This window comes from Sinohyriopsis cumingii, chromosome 2, assembly GCF_028554795.1.
Source record: "Sinohyriopsis cumingii isolate HCF-2022 chromosome 2, ASM2855479v2, whole genome shotgun sequence".
Lineage (NCBI taxonomy): Eukaryota > Metazoa > Mollusca > Bivalvia > Unionida > Unionidae > Sinohyriopsis > Sinohyriopsis cumingii.
The window spans coordinates 148,032,074-148,048,336 of record NC_142962.1 but is presented as its reverse complement, the minus strand read 5'-3'; the positions used below and the strand labels follow the sequence as shown (position 1 = coordinate 148,048,336).

Genomic DNA, 16,263 nt, shown 5'->3' with positions numbered 1-16,263 from the left:
ACTAAGTACCATCAACATAATGACAGTATACCCAATGTGGTATCAGCATGCTACATAGTGATGATGTACAATTATACTAAGTACCATCAACATAATGACAGTATCCCCAATGTGGTATCAGCATGCTATCTAGTGATGATGTACAATTATACTAAGTACCATCAACATAAAGACAGTATACCCAATGTGGTATGAGTATGCTATCTAGTGATGATGTACAAGTATACCAAATACCATCAATATAAAGACAGTATACCCAATGTGGTATCAGCATGCTATCTTGTGATGATGTACAAGTATACCAAGTACCATCAATATAAAGACAGTATACCCAATGTGGTATCAGCATGCTATCTAGTGATGATGTACAAGTATACCAAGTACCATCAACATAAAGACAGTATCCCCAATGTGGTAAACAGCGTGCTATCTAGCGATGATGTACAAGTATACCAAGTACCATCAACATAAAGACAGTATACCCAATGTGGTATCAGCATGCTATCTATTGATGATGTACAAGTATACCAAGTACCATCAACATAATGACAGTATCCCCAATGTGGTATCAGCATGTTATCTAGTGATGATGTACAAGTATACTAAGTACCATCAACATAATGACAGTATACCCAATGTGGTATCAGCATGTTATCTAGTGATGACGTACAAGTATACCAAGTACCATCAACATAATGACAGTATACCCAATGTGGTATCAGCATGCTATCTAGTGATGATGTACAATTATACTAAGTACCATCAACATAATGACAGTATCCCCAATGTGGTATCAGCATGCTATCTAGTGATGATGTACAATTATACTAAGTACCATCAACATAAAGACAGTATACCCAATGTGTGATCAGCATGCTATCTATTGATGATGTACAAGTATACCAAGTACCATCAACATAAGGACAGTATCCCCAATGTGGTATCAGCATGTTATCTAGTGATGATTTACAAGTATACCAAGTACCATCAACATAATGACAGTATACCCAATGTGGTATCAGCATTCTATCTAGTGATGATGTACAAGTATACCAAGTACCATCAACATAAAGACAGTATACCCAATGTGGTATCAGCATGCTATCTAGTGATGATGTACAATTATACTAAGTACCATCAACATAATGACAGTATCCCCAATGTGGTATCAGCATGCTACATGTATCTAGTGATGATGTACAAGTATACCAAGTACCATCAACATAAAGACAGTATACCCAATGTGGTATCAGCATGCTATCTAGTGATGATGTACAATTATACTAAGTACCATCAACATAATGACAGTATACCCAATGTGGTATCAGCATGCTATCTAGTGATGATGTACAATTATACTAAGTACCATCAACATAATGACAGTATACCCAATGTGGTACCAGCATGCTATCTAGTGATGATGTACAATTATACTAAGTACCATCAACATAATGACAGTATACCCAATGTGGTATCAGCATGCTATCTAGTGATGATGTACAATTATACTAAGTACCATCGACATAATGACAGTATCCCCAATGTGGTATCAGCATGCTATCTAGTGATGATGTACAATTATACTAAGTACCATCAACATAATGACAGTATACCCAATGTGGTATCAGCATGCTATCTAGTGATGATGTACAAGTATACCAAGTACCATCAACATAATGACAGTATCCCCAATGTGGTATCAGCATGCTATCTAGTGATGATGTACAATTATACTAAGTACCATCAACATAATGACAGTATACCCAATGTGGTATCAGCATGCTACCTAGTGATGATGTACAATTATACTAAGTACCATCAACATAATGACAGTATCCCCAATGTGGTATCAGCATGCTATCTAGTGATGATGTACAATTATACTAAGTACCATCAACATAATGACAGTATCCCCAATGTGGTATCAGCATGCTATCTAGTGATGATGTACAATTATACTAAGTACCATCAACATAATGACAGTATCCCCAATGTGATATCAGCATGCTACCTAGTGATGATGTACAATTATACTAAGTACCATCAACATAATGACAGTATACCCAATGTGGTATCAGCATGCTATCTAGTGATGATGTACAATTATACTAAGTACCATCAACATAATGACAGTATCCCCAATGTGGTATCAGCATGCTACATGTATCTAGTGATGATGTACAAGTATACCAAGTACCATCAACATAAAGACAGTATACCCAATGTGGTAAACAGCATGCTATCTAGTGATGATGTATAAGTATACCAAGTACCATCAACATAAAGACAGCATACCCAATGTGGTATCAGCATGCTATCTAGTGATGATGTACAATTATACTAAGTACCATCAACATAATGACAGTATCCCCAATGTGGTATCAGCATGCTATCTAGTGATGATGTACAATTATACTAAGTACCATCGACATAATGACAGTATCCCCAATGTGGTATCAGCATGCTATCTAGTGATGATGTACAATTATACTAAGTACCATCAACATAATGACAGTATACCCAATGTGGTATCAGCATGCTATCTAGTGATGATGTACAATTATACTAAGTACCATCAACATAATGACAGTATACCCAATGTGGTACCAGCATGCTATCTAGTGATGATGTACAATTATACTAAGTACCATCAACATAATGACAGTATACCCAATGTGGTATCAGCATGCTATCTAGTGATGATGTACAATTATACTAAGTACCATCGACATAATGACAGTATCCCCAATGTGGTATCAGCATGCTATCTAGTGATGATGTACAATTATACTAAGTACCATCAACATAATGACAGTATACCCAATGTGGTATCAGCATGCTATCTAGTGATGATGTACAAGTATACCAAGTACCATCAACATAATGACAGTATCCCCAATGTGGTATCAGCATGCTATCTAGTGATGATGTACAATTATACTAAGTACCATCAACATAATGACAGTATACCCAATGTGGTATCAGCATGCTACCTAGTGATGATGTACAATTATACTAAGTACCATCAACATAATGACAGTATCCCCAATGTGGTATCAGCATGCTATCTAGTGATGATGTACAATTATACTAAGTACCATCAACATAATGACAGTATCCCCAATGTGGTATCAGCATGCTATCTAGTGATGATGTACAATTATACTAAGTACCATCAACATAATGACAGTATCCCCAATGTGATATCAGCATGCTACCTAGTGATGATGTACAATTATACTAAGTACCATCAACATAATGACAGTATACCCAATGTGGTATCAGCATGCTATCTAGTGATGATGTACAATTATACTAAGTACCATCAACATAATGACAGTATACCCAATGTGGTATCAGCATGCTATCTAGTGATGATGTACAATTATACTAAGTACCATCAACATAATGACAGTATACCCAATGTGGTACCAGCATGCTATCTAGTGATGATGTACAATTATACTAAGTACCATCAACATAATGACAGTATACCCAATGTGGTATCAGCATGCTATCTAGTGATGATGTACAATTATACTAAGTACCATCGACATAATGACAGTATCCCCAATGTGGTATCAGCATGCTATCTAGTGATGATGTACAATTATACTAAGTACCATCAACATAATGACAGTATACCCAATGTGGTATCAGCATGCTATCTAGTGATGATGTACAAGTATACCAAGTACCATCAACATAATGACAGTATCCCCAATGTGGTATCAGCATGCTATCTAGTGATGATGTACAATTATACTAAGTACCATCAACATAATGACAGTATACCCAATGTGGTATCAGCATGCTACCTAGTGATGATGTACAATTATACTAAGTACCATCAACATAATGACAGTATCCCCAATGTGGTATCAGCATGCTATCTAGTGATGATGTACAATTATACTAAGTACCATCAACATAATGACAGTATCCCCAATGTGGTATCAGCATGCTATCTAGTGATGATGTACAATTATACTAAGTACCATCAACATAATGACAGTATCCCCAATGTGGTATCAGCATGCTACCTAGTGATGATGTACAATTATACTAAGTACCATCAACATAATGACAGTATACCCAATGTGGTATCAGCATGCTATCTAGTGATGATGTACAATTATACTAAGTACCATCGACATAATGACAGTATCCCCAATGTGGTATCAGCATGCTATCTAGTGATGATGTACAATTATACTAAGTACCATCGACATAATGACAGTATCCCCAATGTGGTATCAGCATGCTATCTAGTGATGATGTACAATTATACTAAGTACCATCAACATAATGACAGTATCCCCAATGTGGTATCAGCATGCTATCTAGTGATGATGTACAATTATACTAAGTACCATCAACATAATGACAGTATACCCAATGTGGTATCAGCATGCTATCTAGTGATGATGTACAATTATACTAAGTACCATCAATATAAAGACAGTATACCCAATGTGGTATCAGCATGCTACCTAGTGATGATGTACAAGTATACCAAATACCATCACTTATTTTCAAACAATTTTACAGATATAGAACATAATGGAAAGTGTGATGAAAACAAAAATACTGACTCATGATCATGACCTTGAACATACAACCCCTAAATGATGAGATCTCAGCTTCTAGTGAACATGTATGCATATGTTAACCCCTAAATGATGAGATCTCAGCTTCTAGTGAACATGTATGCAAATGTTAACCCCTAAATGATGAGATCTCAGCTTCTAGTGAACATGTATGCAAATGTTAACCCCTAAATGATGAGATCTCAGCTTCTAGTGAACATGTATGCAAATGTTAACCCCTAAATGATGAGATCTCAGCTTCTAGTGAACATGTATGCAAATGTTAACCCCTAAATGATGAGATCTCAGCTTCTAGTGAACATGTATGCAAATGTTAACCCCTTATTCTCAAATGGTTGTAAAATTAAAAAGTATCATGGAAATGAATGAAAACAACAGACTCAGCTGTAACCTAATCATAAGATAAGACCACCAATATGGTATGTGACACACCTTTCAGTGATAATGTATAAGTATACCAAGTTTGATCCATTTATCTCAAAGACTTCAAATCAGAGTGGAAATTAAAGTGTGATGGATGGATGGATGAACAGACATAAAGATACTAGAACTGTCACTTTGAGTGGAATGAAAATCAGAATCAGTGTTTGTGACCATATATTTTCAGAAACGTTGAGAAGAAATTCACAGCTCTGCTGTCTAACACAATTTACTTAATGTGAAAAATATATGCTACAGTCATACTGTGAAAATCTAACATTTCCCCCCATTTTCATCTTTTATGCTGATATTTAGTGCTAACTCAACACAATAACGTATATACTCGAGTATAAACCTATTCGCATATAAGCCGACCCCCCCCCAAACTCAATAGGTATCAACACTAAAAAGTGCATGACCTGCACATAAGCAGACCCAGAAGTCCAATATGACATCACAAGATCACATGGTAAGTTCTAAATGCATTTCTTAGGCAAACTTACATTAGCAAAAGTTACCCGTATAACCCTCTCTGGGTTGGCATGTACAATTATTACACAGAAATGAAATTAATTTGTTTGAAAAGTCAAGATTTTTTAAAATTTTCTGTTTTCTTTTTGCTTTTGCCCAATTCAGATTCATGTATAACTTGATCGGATGATGGAAAGATTTAAGCATTCACAGGTTGCTGTTAACATTACCTTTCCTTTTGATTTGATTAATGTTTGTTTATGCATTATTAAAATTAGACCTTTTATATCAGTGCACCTGTAATTAGTTTTATTTTGCCTTGAAATTGTAAATACATAACTCATTAAAATATTATCCCAGCATGACAACAATATACAATAGGTTTGATTCATGCTCACAATTAGGCTAGTTAACATACTGACATAATGGCACCACCACATGTACATTGTAGTTTTGAACACATGCTGAATGAAGTACATTCCTTGGATCTGAATCATTGGCACCAATGCACTAAACTTTACTGATAAATCCACAATACAATAATTAAGTTTCAGAAATAATGATTCGAAAATTATGCTAATACCGTAAATTACTGAGTTGTAGTTTGCTTTTACGTAAGCGACCTTATACCCTGTTCTACAAACCTACAGTAATCATGCTAATATTAAGGGCTGAAAGGCAATTACATATCAAAGTACTGGTATAGTTGCCGGTCAGAATTCCATCTTAGCCCAAGTCAGTTTCAGAGTTTTAATGCTCAAATGGCCTGTATTGATGTAAAAAAACAAAAGACAAATCTGCTAATTATAAATAAAGGAGACACCGAAACATCCAGCTTTCCACTGTGAAAAAAATTATGATTTTGTTCAGCCAAAGCACAAAAGTAAAATAGATTGATGATAAACTTAGTTGATCTATATTCAGAATTCTATTATTACTATTCTTTCATGAACATGTAACAGTTACGCTAGTTGTGCCAGGCACAATTTAATGTGTGTACCTTTTCATAAAGATTATCCCAATCTGTAGCATCACTTGTATCATTGAAAAAGAGTTAACTTATGAGTGCATGGACCAATGTAAATAGAACAGCTATTACTGAATAGCTGAAATGCTATCTGGAAAAATGTGATTTGGTCGAAGAAATAATTAAAGCAAAATCTGCATCCAATATGTTTGGGAATACACAAGGATTCAAGTGATGATTTGCACAGTGTAAGTACTGTACATTATAGTACAGACTGGTCTACCAGGTAAACTCAAACCAGCCCCTTGAATTATGAAGTCTTTATTTACCTTCTTTTAATTTCGTGTTGGAGAAATCAGAAAATATGCACATGTAAAGTAATAACAAAACAGTTTAGTAAGTGTTCACCAAGAATGTATTTTTTTCTGCAAGCATATATGTCTTAGGACATGGAAAATAATATTATTTTCATGTCCCAAAATTTACAGCCATTATGGTAGTCAACAAAAATCCTAAAAACTTTCAAGTTTACACCTTGGCCTGCAGATAAGCTGACCTTCCTTCTTTCAGGCCTTTATTTTTTCCTAAAGTAATCGGCTTATACACAATTATGTATGTTAAATAGCAGCATAAAAGATAAAAATGGAAAAATGATTTTCACGGTATGACTAAAGTGTATTTCTCACTGAATTTCTACATCACATTTGCTCTCTTTGAAGGAGGCGCAGCACCGTGTATCTAAATTTGGTCGGGGCTTTATAATAATCAGAATGAATTGGAAAATCAGAATTTTCAGATTTTTAAACCAAAATCAGGATAAGTGGCAGGTCTGATATACTGTTCCCCACTTTTCTTTGAAAAGCAACAATAAAAAGCACTTTTGAATCAGAAATAAATTATTAACAGTTTCAATGGATGGCACAGACAGGTGAACACTTTGATAACTGTAATCCCTGATGTTGAGAAGATCTGGGTGGAAGTTGCTATTGCAACTTAAAGAAAAAAAAACCTGCCAAAAAAAAAAAAAAATTCTGTTAAATGCATTAGAATATTTTGTAAACAAAGTGTCAAATCTGGTATAAAGATGTGCATGTCTAACAAGTAAATTAAAAGCCCCCCATTTTAAGTTGTTACTAAAGTGCACTAAATGAATCCACCATAACCCTGGATGAGCACAGTTGTACAGTAATAGACTTCTTTTGACCTCTTTGGTCCCATGTTCTTCACCTAGTTTAAACACATGCAATAATAGCTGGATGCTTATGTAAGTCAGTAGTTTTTGCTAAATCTCTGGATTCATTCAATGACCATCAACAGCAACAGCATTTGAGCTATTAAGATTACCCATATGTAATGAAGAATTTGTTGTATGATTAACATAATATAGATCATTTTTCTTTCCTTTTTTGCGACATTTTTCTGAATGACTAAACTACTAATTACTGTCATGGTGGTAGCTCCTTCAAAGCTGGGAAGGCAACCAAAGGTAACTGTCTCTATCCACTCTCCATCTTCAAATAGCATATTGATAGCCGCATAGCACTTGCTGTTGGGTTTGGCAATGCAGGTATTGTTGATGTGGGTTTCATGGCATGGATCACAGTAGCACTTCAAACCCATGGCTGAAAGAATTATGATGCAAATTTAAACGATTACACTTGTCACAGTCTTATCCTGTAAGAGCCTACAAATACTTTATATGTTTCTAAGTAACTATGGTAATTTAACCTGCATTATAGGTGATCACTTGTAGGAAGTCTGCTGGGACTACCCAACATGAGCAGTCCCACAGAACTAGATCCATTACCCAGGATGAAATCACCTAAAAGCTCTTTAGCAGTCTAGTTTATTAAATGATGCATCTATACACACACCTTTTCCAACGTAAAATTAAAAATTAAAGAAGGCAAAGTACATCATTTTACACCTAGATCAACCAATGAGAAGGCATTATTCCTTTTAGTGTGCTGCACTTGCATATTAATCAGGCACGATATCAGCCATGTCCAGAGGTAACTCTTGAAATAGAATATCATTCATTCAAAGTAGGAGAGCGAGTCAAAATTGACATATGCCTGTAAAGTCAAAATTCTGAAAGAGAAACTCTGCTTTCATGGTTTATATACATGTTGACACCAATTTAAAAACAGTTAAAATAACAAAGGGTATTGTTTATTTGCCGAAAAAGTGTAGGTGCTTACATACAAATTCAACAGAACATGTTTATTTCAATTCATCACATTAGTGAAGGATTAAATGCTAATTAGTCACACTGGCTTCACGTCGTTTTACCTTAGTCTAACCATTGGCTTTTCCACAGATCAGCCATAACTAACCAAAAATATAAATATGGGAACATCAATGGGAAATAAGTTATGAAAACAACTGTTTCAAGGTTAATCAACTCTTGTATCTTCATCCATATTTGATAGCATATGATCATCATTTGCCCAATACTAAAAGACCCTTATGACAGGATATTTTGTGTCAAAGTTGGTCAAAAATCAGTTCAGAGGTTTCAAGGGATAAAGATGTACAACTCAGAAAGATGATCAAGCTGGGACAGTCAAGTTTTGTTAGTCTTCTAAAAATGGTTTTTCTAATTTTAGAAACAACGGCCATATCTGAGGGGAGACTGGAATGATCTATACAAACTTGAATCCCTTTCATGCCAGGATGTCTTCTGTAAAATTTGGTCAAACTGTGATTTTTGTGATTTTATTGTTTTAATTAGTTGCCAGACTTATTGGTAAATCACTATCATCTGTATAAATTAGGAAACTATTATTTCCAGAATGTTCTGTCGGAGTTGGTCCATTTCTGAAAAGCAGTTTTTCATAAGTTGTTGATTCAAGTTTTTTTTTCTGTTTGCAGTAATGGCAACAATATCTGATGGTGGATTGTGGATTGGTAAAAATTGGAAAACCTTTTATGCCATGATGCTTTCTGAAATGTTTGAACAAACTTTGTTGTGCATAATTTTTTTATAAAGTAATTTAAACATTGTTCTATATTTAGCCATAGTATCACCATTACTTGGACCAAAATTAAGCCCTGTCATGAAGCTTTCTGTCAAAACTTGACAAATTGATTAACACCATGCGATGTTGCAAAAAGGAGGTCTTTGTTTATTTAAACTGCTTGTTGCATTAGGTCCACTTAATAAACAGACTTTGACATGCCATTGAGCAGATATGATCAAAGGGTTAACTTTTTTCAATTGTAGCTGTCTTTTCTTTATTCTAAATGACTCAACAATTACATCCCATTCAAAGACGGTACATATAACTGATGTGATAAATTAAATGAAGTTACAACCTCATCACATGTAGATCACTGTGAACCTTAAACAGACTCTCACACTGATTAGCAACTTTATGATTAACCTAAAACATTAAAAAGTATTCATCAATTTAATAATAATAATACTAATACTACTACTACTACTAATAATAATAATTATTGCAGCATTAAGTAGTTGTACATATATTTGTATTTTACATATATTTGAAACAATTATGGAATTCAAACTCTGCAGATATCTAATTAGGTATTATTAAACAATGTTTATATTTGCAACATGTATAGGTTGTTATCAGTCAAACTGCATCAACACAAACCATTGGATGATCAAATTTTATTCTTATAACAATAAATTATAATCCAATGTATCACCTGACATCATACAGTTAATGCCTTTATGCCATTTACAAATGTGTTCAAGATGATACAAACTATACCATGTTTACTGTGTTGAAATTTTTATCCCACAAAAGCACAATCAATAACAAGATTTTACAAGTCAACTGACTGAGTTCTGAGACAAGCTCAAATTCGTTTGGGCAAGCTCAAGTTCACAAGGAACTTACCCACAGACAAGTCAAATAAAATAAGAAAGGGACACAAGATTTTTTTAAACATCAGTACTCTAAGTAAAATACATAAAACACTAGCTCTGTGCAACTGTTTTACATACAAAGGGTCATATTCAGTATATAATACATTATTATGTATACCCTGAGATCTTATACAGTACATATATTACCATCTTTATTTAGCTTTAAATGTAGTACATTCTTCTTCAATGTAACTGGCCAGTTTCTTTTAGTTTATTGTACATGTCATTTCTGTCTTGTATCAACATCAAGACCATTCTCGCAATTTCTCACACAGACATGATGTAAATATCTACTATTTAGAGCAAGTTCTCACAAATAAACGAGAAATATTTAGATTTTAACTTATCAGTCACATTTTAATCGTAATATATATATCCAGGATTTGTAGACTTTCATGTCCTAAGTTAGCTGCAGGCAGTTTGTCAGACTGATGACTCTGAGCAATCTGCTTTTCAAATATTATTTTGTTGCATGTTGCTGATTTTATGGTGAATAGGTAAAATTAATACAACTCACGCGATTTCTTTGGCAGGTGTGTTTAGAAATAAAATGTACACATCTCTACAGGACGATTTATTTTAAAGTGTGATTGATGTTATACAAAAATAGCACCCACAAGCACTCTTTGATTTGTTGTTTACATACTAATTGCAGGAGACCGATACAGGGCCTCTGTTAGGCTTCGCATCTGGCGACAAATAAAAAAGAATTTTAAAAGTGGCGCCATTTTTTACTGACTGGCAAAAGTTGCTAGCAACACAATTTAATAAAGTAAATTTTAATTTTTCATTGATATAAGTGGCTTGGGCCACTTAATACCTGTTTTCACTATCTGCAGCAGTCAGCGGATCATGTTGATAGATGATGAATAAGACATTATTCCAACCTGACTGCAGCTGACTGCAAGCTGTCAGTCGGTTTTGACAAGCAATTAAATGCGATTAGTATGAGATAAGGAATGACCATGGGATATACTCTATTGTTCAACAGGTTGGCAAAAAGATTTGGTGTCATTTGCATGTGTTGTTAATTTATGCTTATTGCAAAATGTGAGTGTGAGGTGCACTTGGGGCTGCTTAATGTTTTATGGATTATTTACTTAGATGACATGTTTTTGTGGTCTGAACTTAACTGAGTAACACAGGATACTGCTACATGGGGGGCGCTCACCAATTAATATGTACTTTAGAGAGAGTGACGCATGTAAGGTGAAGTAGTTCGCATTTAAAACATGCACAATTGACAGAATGTTGGCATACCTATGGATATTGTACATTTGGAAACTTTACATGATTTAAGCACACTGCTAACTAAAATGACTGATCCCTTGTGTTAAAAAATCAGCCTGAATTAGTCTAAAGTACACTATACATAGTAGCTATTAAAATTGGGAAATGAATTTTGCTAGACTAGACAATACCAGCTTCTGAAAGTGCAATGAATGAATTACCAAATATATAAAATGTAAAAAAAGTTATCGACTCTCTTTTTATACAATTTACCTCTTAAGTTCAGGAAGTGAAAATGACCAAGTAGAGCTAGCACGTTTTTGAAAGGTGCACATTTGAAGTAAGGCCAAGCTGTATACTCTATAACCCATAGTACACCCATCAATCATACACCAAAATAAAGGGAATTAAAGGTTCTTTTAATTATACCTAAGATATACAAGGTCTTTTTTAAATAGCCAGTATAACCAGTGAGGAAAGCCGGGGAAATTCTTTTTCTTTAAAATCCTAACCCTATGGAAAATACGAAACTGTAGAGCGCCACCATGGATGCCAGTCATCAACTGTAACAGGCCCAAGTCACTTATATCAATGAAAAATTAAAAACTTACTTTACAAAAAAAGTCTATCAAGCACAAAGAATATGGCTAATCTAGCTCTGAAAAATAAAGATTTATATTCAGCTGCATCTGAGGCAGCTACCAGGTTACTTGTTGCCCCTATTTCTATTGATGGGCCCAGTGTTGAGAATTTTTATTTCAGGAAAGCATTAAAGAAAATGTCGGGGGAAAAAATGAGGCAGATATTGATGAAGAGTCAGTGTCATTATACATAAGGACTAAGCAGCATTTTTTATCATCAGTTACAAAGAAACACTCTTATTCATTCTTGCCTTGCACATGCTATACACTGAACTTTACATGTGTATAATGTACTGTTACATTTATTAATAATAATTCTTGTGCTTTGAAATGTAATAAAAACATGTAAAAACTGTTTTATTGTCATGTTTAACTAGATTAAAAATAGGGCCAATATATGTGTGTGTGATTTAGATTTTTAATGCAGCTTTAGCAATTTTCCAGTCATATCGCTATGATGTCTGCAGTGTGGCAGTTTAGTGATGTCTAGCACCAGGACATCATGCTGCAGACATGTAGCATGATGTCCCACACAGTCACATTATCCTGACACCAGCTAGGGCCAATATAATATTATGCATATATTTAAGTCCCTGCATCGGGGCATAAAATGGCTCCTTTGGCTGAAAAGTGGCAACAAAATTTTTAATTTGGCGAATTTCATGGCACAAAGAAAAATATTTCCAAGAGAGGCCCTGCTGATACATATTTACTGCACAGAAAACAGTTAAATGGACAAAAATACATGTTCTCAAACAGTTACAAAAGTTGGATTTTAAATATTTTTTGATGCATGTCACATATTTCAAGGCAACTATATGTTAAACACATAAAATTAGTGTTCACAAACCCTTCAATTATGAATATAAATAAATCATTACAAGCCATCTAGCTTTCTTTCTTTCTCTCTCATTCAAAAATCAAGCTATTTGCAAACCTGTTGCACCTATCCATTCATCTATGTATAGGCACATTACTGCTTTTGTTTTCTGAAATATACCTGCCTTCCAACTCTTTTCAATATATTTACATACACCTTTTTTTATAATTTCACTTCTCAGCATATGGCTTTAAGGTATCAATAAATATTTTAAAAAAGCACAAAAAAGTTTTTTAAAAAATAATGTGATTATCTTTAAATTGTACCGTATTTTATTTTATCATGTTTTATTTGTATTGGAATATTATGAATGGGGCATGCTCAATTTTTCCACAGCAAAGTTCAACTGTCCAGTCAGTGTGCTCTTTGCAAGCTTAAAAAAAGTGTAAATCCCTAATCATTACTGATAATAAACTAAGCATTATTATTATAAACAAAACATTAAATTGCAATAAAAAGGCTGCCCTTCAAGATCCTCTCTGGATAGGATGATAACTGTGCCTGTTACAGGCTCTGTGGGAAACATTAGAATGTCCATGGAAAAAAAATCAAAATACTGTGTTTTTTCAGTGTCATGAACATACATGCTTTTGTTTTCAAGTTATTATCAAATGTGTGTTTTCTTATGACTACATACGATCCTTAGTGCTAAAGGCAGGAATACAGATGAGCCTCATTCTATCTAAAGCGCAGACAGTATGTAGTTGATCTAACTCAGGTAAAGAAAACAAAACATCTGAGAAACTGAGAGACTATGGAATAAAACATCATAGACATTTTCATGGACCTCAAAAAACATGTAGGATGGTTAAGACTCAATGAAAACATATTGAATCAAAACTTCAGTCTCATCTCTGAATCCTTTTTGCTGCATACAAACTTAATGAGTGGCCCTTTAAATACACCGAGAGATGTTTTAATCATAACATCACAACCACAAGCTATTACATTTCTCAACTGCCTAGCTCTCCACTCTTGTGTAATAATACAGTGTATGTGTTTTTGGCTTTTTAATGTCGCTTTAACAATTGAGTCAAATTGCTACAATGTCTGCAGTGCAGCAGTTTATACTTTATAGTCATATCTAGCACTAGCTCTACATGTAAGACCTCAATGCTGATACTTATGTTGTGTGCATCAGGGTCTTACTGCCTAACAAATGGCACTGTGTAGTGTTTTGATGTCAACTAAAATAGCAAGGAAAGTCAAATTTTCAGGAATATCTCATAGAACTGGCAACTAAAATAATTACGCTTTTCTACAAAGTAAAGTCATGTTTTAGTCAGACTTTACTTACTCTGATGTCTTTTCTCTAATAAATTCAAATTCTCACAAAAGAAATGGACCTGTTTTCAAGTTTCGTTGGCCTACATTTCAGTTGGCTGAAAAGCTACGAAAGCTGGGAATACCTAAATCTGGTTAAGTTGAAATATTATTCTTTAATGAAATGAATAAAATATATTATGCCTATTGAAACTGTAAGCAACATTTCGTTTCATTCAAGAAACATATCCTCCACATGAACCTACTTCAGCATACTTTGACTACCGTCGCATTGCAACAAATTCAAATGTATGTCAACGGAACATGAAATTGCATCCATTTGCTAATGTCAGATTTTGATTCCACCAGGAAAAAAACAGCACAGTAAGTATATTAATTACATATCAACTTGTGGAAGAGTATTGATATGAGTGAGTTATTCCTGAAACTTTGATTACTCGTTTCAATGTCAACTGACATCGGAACATGCTATACAAGCATGTTATTTGGGTAGTAAGACATAACACTAAAACAAAAATAACATGCGCTATGTCTTACATTGTAGGACCAGTCTAGAACTGGTGTATCATGCAGCTGACATGTGGCATCATGTCCCATCCAATCAGGTTATCCTGACACCAGGCCTACCAGTCCTAACACTAACCTCTTACAGCTGAGCACCAAGCGAGGCAGACGTAAGTACCTTTTTTATAAGTCTTTCATATGACTTGACCAGCGTTCAAATCCGCAACCTCCCACTCTAACCACTTGCTAGCTTATGGCCACTGGAGTGGTCACCACACACTGGCAATGTGCAATAGAAACCTGAACCCATATATATTGGTGTCCTGAATTATTGCAAAGGAAAAAAAAAGCTTATTGAAACTCCTATTTTTAGGGCTGGGACTCTTATTTTCAATGAAGTTTCAAAATCCGATTGAGAACCCTGTATCACTTGGATCATCTTTCTTCAGTTATTTACACAATCACTAAAATTCACTGCCACCCTGACAAACATGTGATGTCCAGCAATTCGGATACGCTAAGAATAAGCGGGGATTAACGATCTAATAGTGTGTACAATTCTAAAATTAGTGTAAATCTGTTATTTATTTGGATGTATTAGAAAATTTGAACATAGATTTCTGCACATCCTGTAGAACTACTGCCAACTTTACATGATCCGAAAAAATGTAACCTTTGTGAAATAAAATATCCAAATATATTCATTATCAAACAAAGTAAATGAGATCTAAGTGAGTAAGAAAAGGTCATTTTCGGATTTCTTTTGTTTGGATACACTTAAAAACTTTGCTCCAGCGTAGTAAATTAGCTCGTTTACCATAAATCCTCATCGTTACTTTAACGTTATTGAAATAATACGCACTCTGTATGAGCGTTTGATATTACAACCTAAAAGTTTACTCTGTTCTTACCAAGTAAAGGACTATAAAGAACGAAAATAAACACTCTCCATATGCCTTGGGAAGTGGGTCGCCAATATCTTTTAGCGGCCATGTTTTTTCTAAGAGGGTGACCCCGTGACGTCATCATTTCTTGTGTTGTCTTGGTTCCATTTCACCGACCAGGCAAGTACTCTTACGCGAAGTAACAAGCGGTACGCAGTAATGAGATTATAAGCGAACAAACATGCTGCTCGATGTTTCATATTTTGAGCTGTATCCGGTGGCCTAAGTAGTTAGAGTGTCCGCCTCGGATGCTAAAGGGGGGGGGGGGGGTCGCACGTACGAACCACGGTCGGGTCATACTAAGGACATACAAATCGTACAAGTAGCTGCTTCGCTTAGCGGTCAGCATTAAGAGGATAGTGTTTGGCCTGATTGGCCTGGTGTCCGGATAATTTGACTGGATTGGGCATGATG

General features: G+C 34.7%; 1 protein-coding gene across 1 annotated transcript in view; it reads right to left on the bottom strand.

Annotated features, from left to right (window-relative positions):
* The window catches only part of LOC149806046 (bone morphogenetic protein receptor type-1B-like), an 85,024-nt gene extending 69,079 nt beyond the window's left edge, over positions 1-15,945 (bottom strand). Inside the window, exons 1-2 of the mRNA XM_089950912.1 lie at positions 15,817-15,945; positions 7,912-8,090 (exon numbers count right to left, since the gene is read on the bottom strand). Coding sequence (XP_089807038.1) covers positions 7,912-8,090; positions 15,817-15,934 — 297 coding nt within the window. The 5' untranslated portion in view covers positions 15,935-15,945. The remainder of the gene's footprint in view (positions 1-7,911; positions 8,091-15,816) is intronic.
* Between the last annotated feature and the right edge of the window lie 318 nt (positions 15,946-16,263).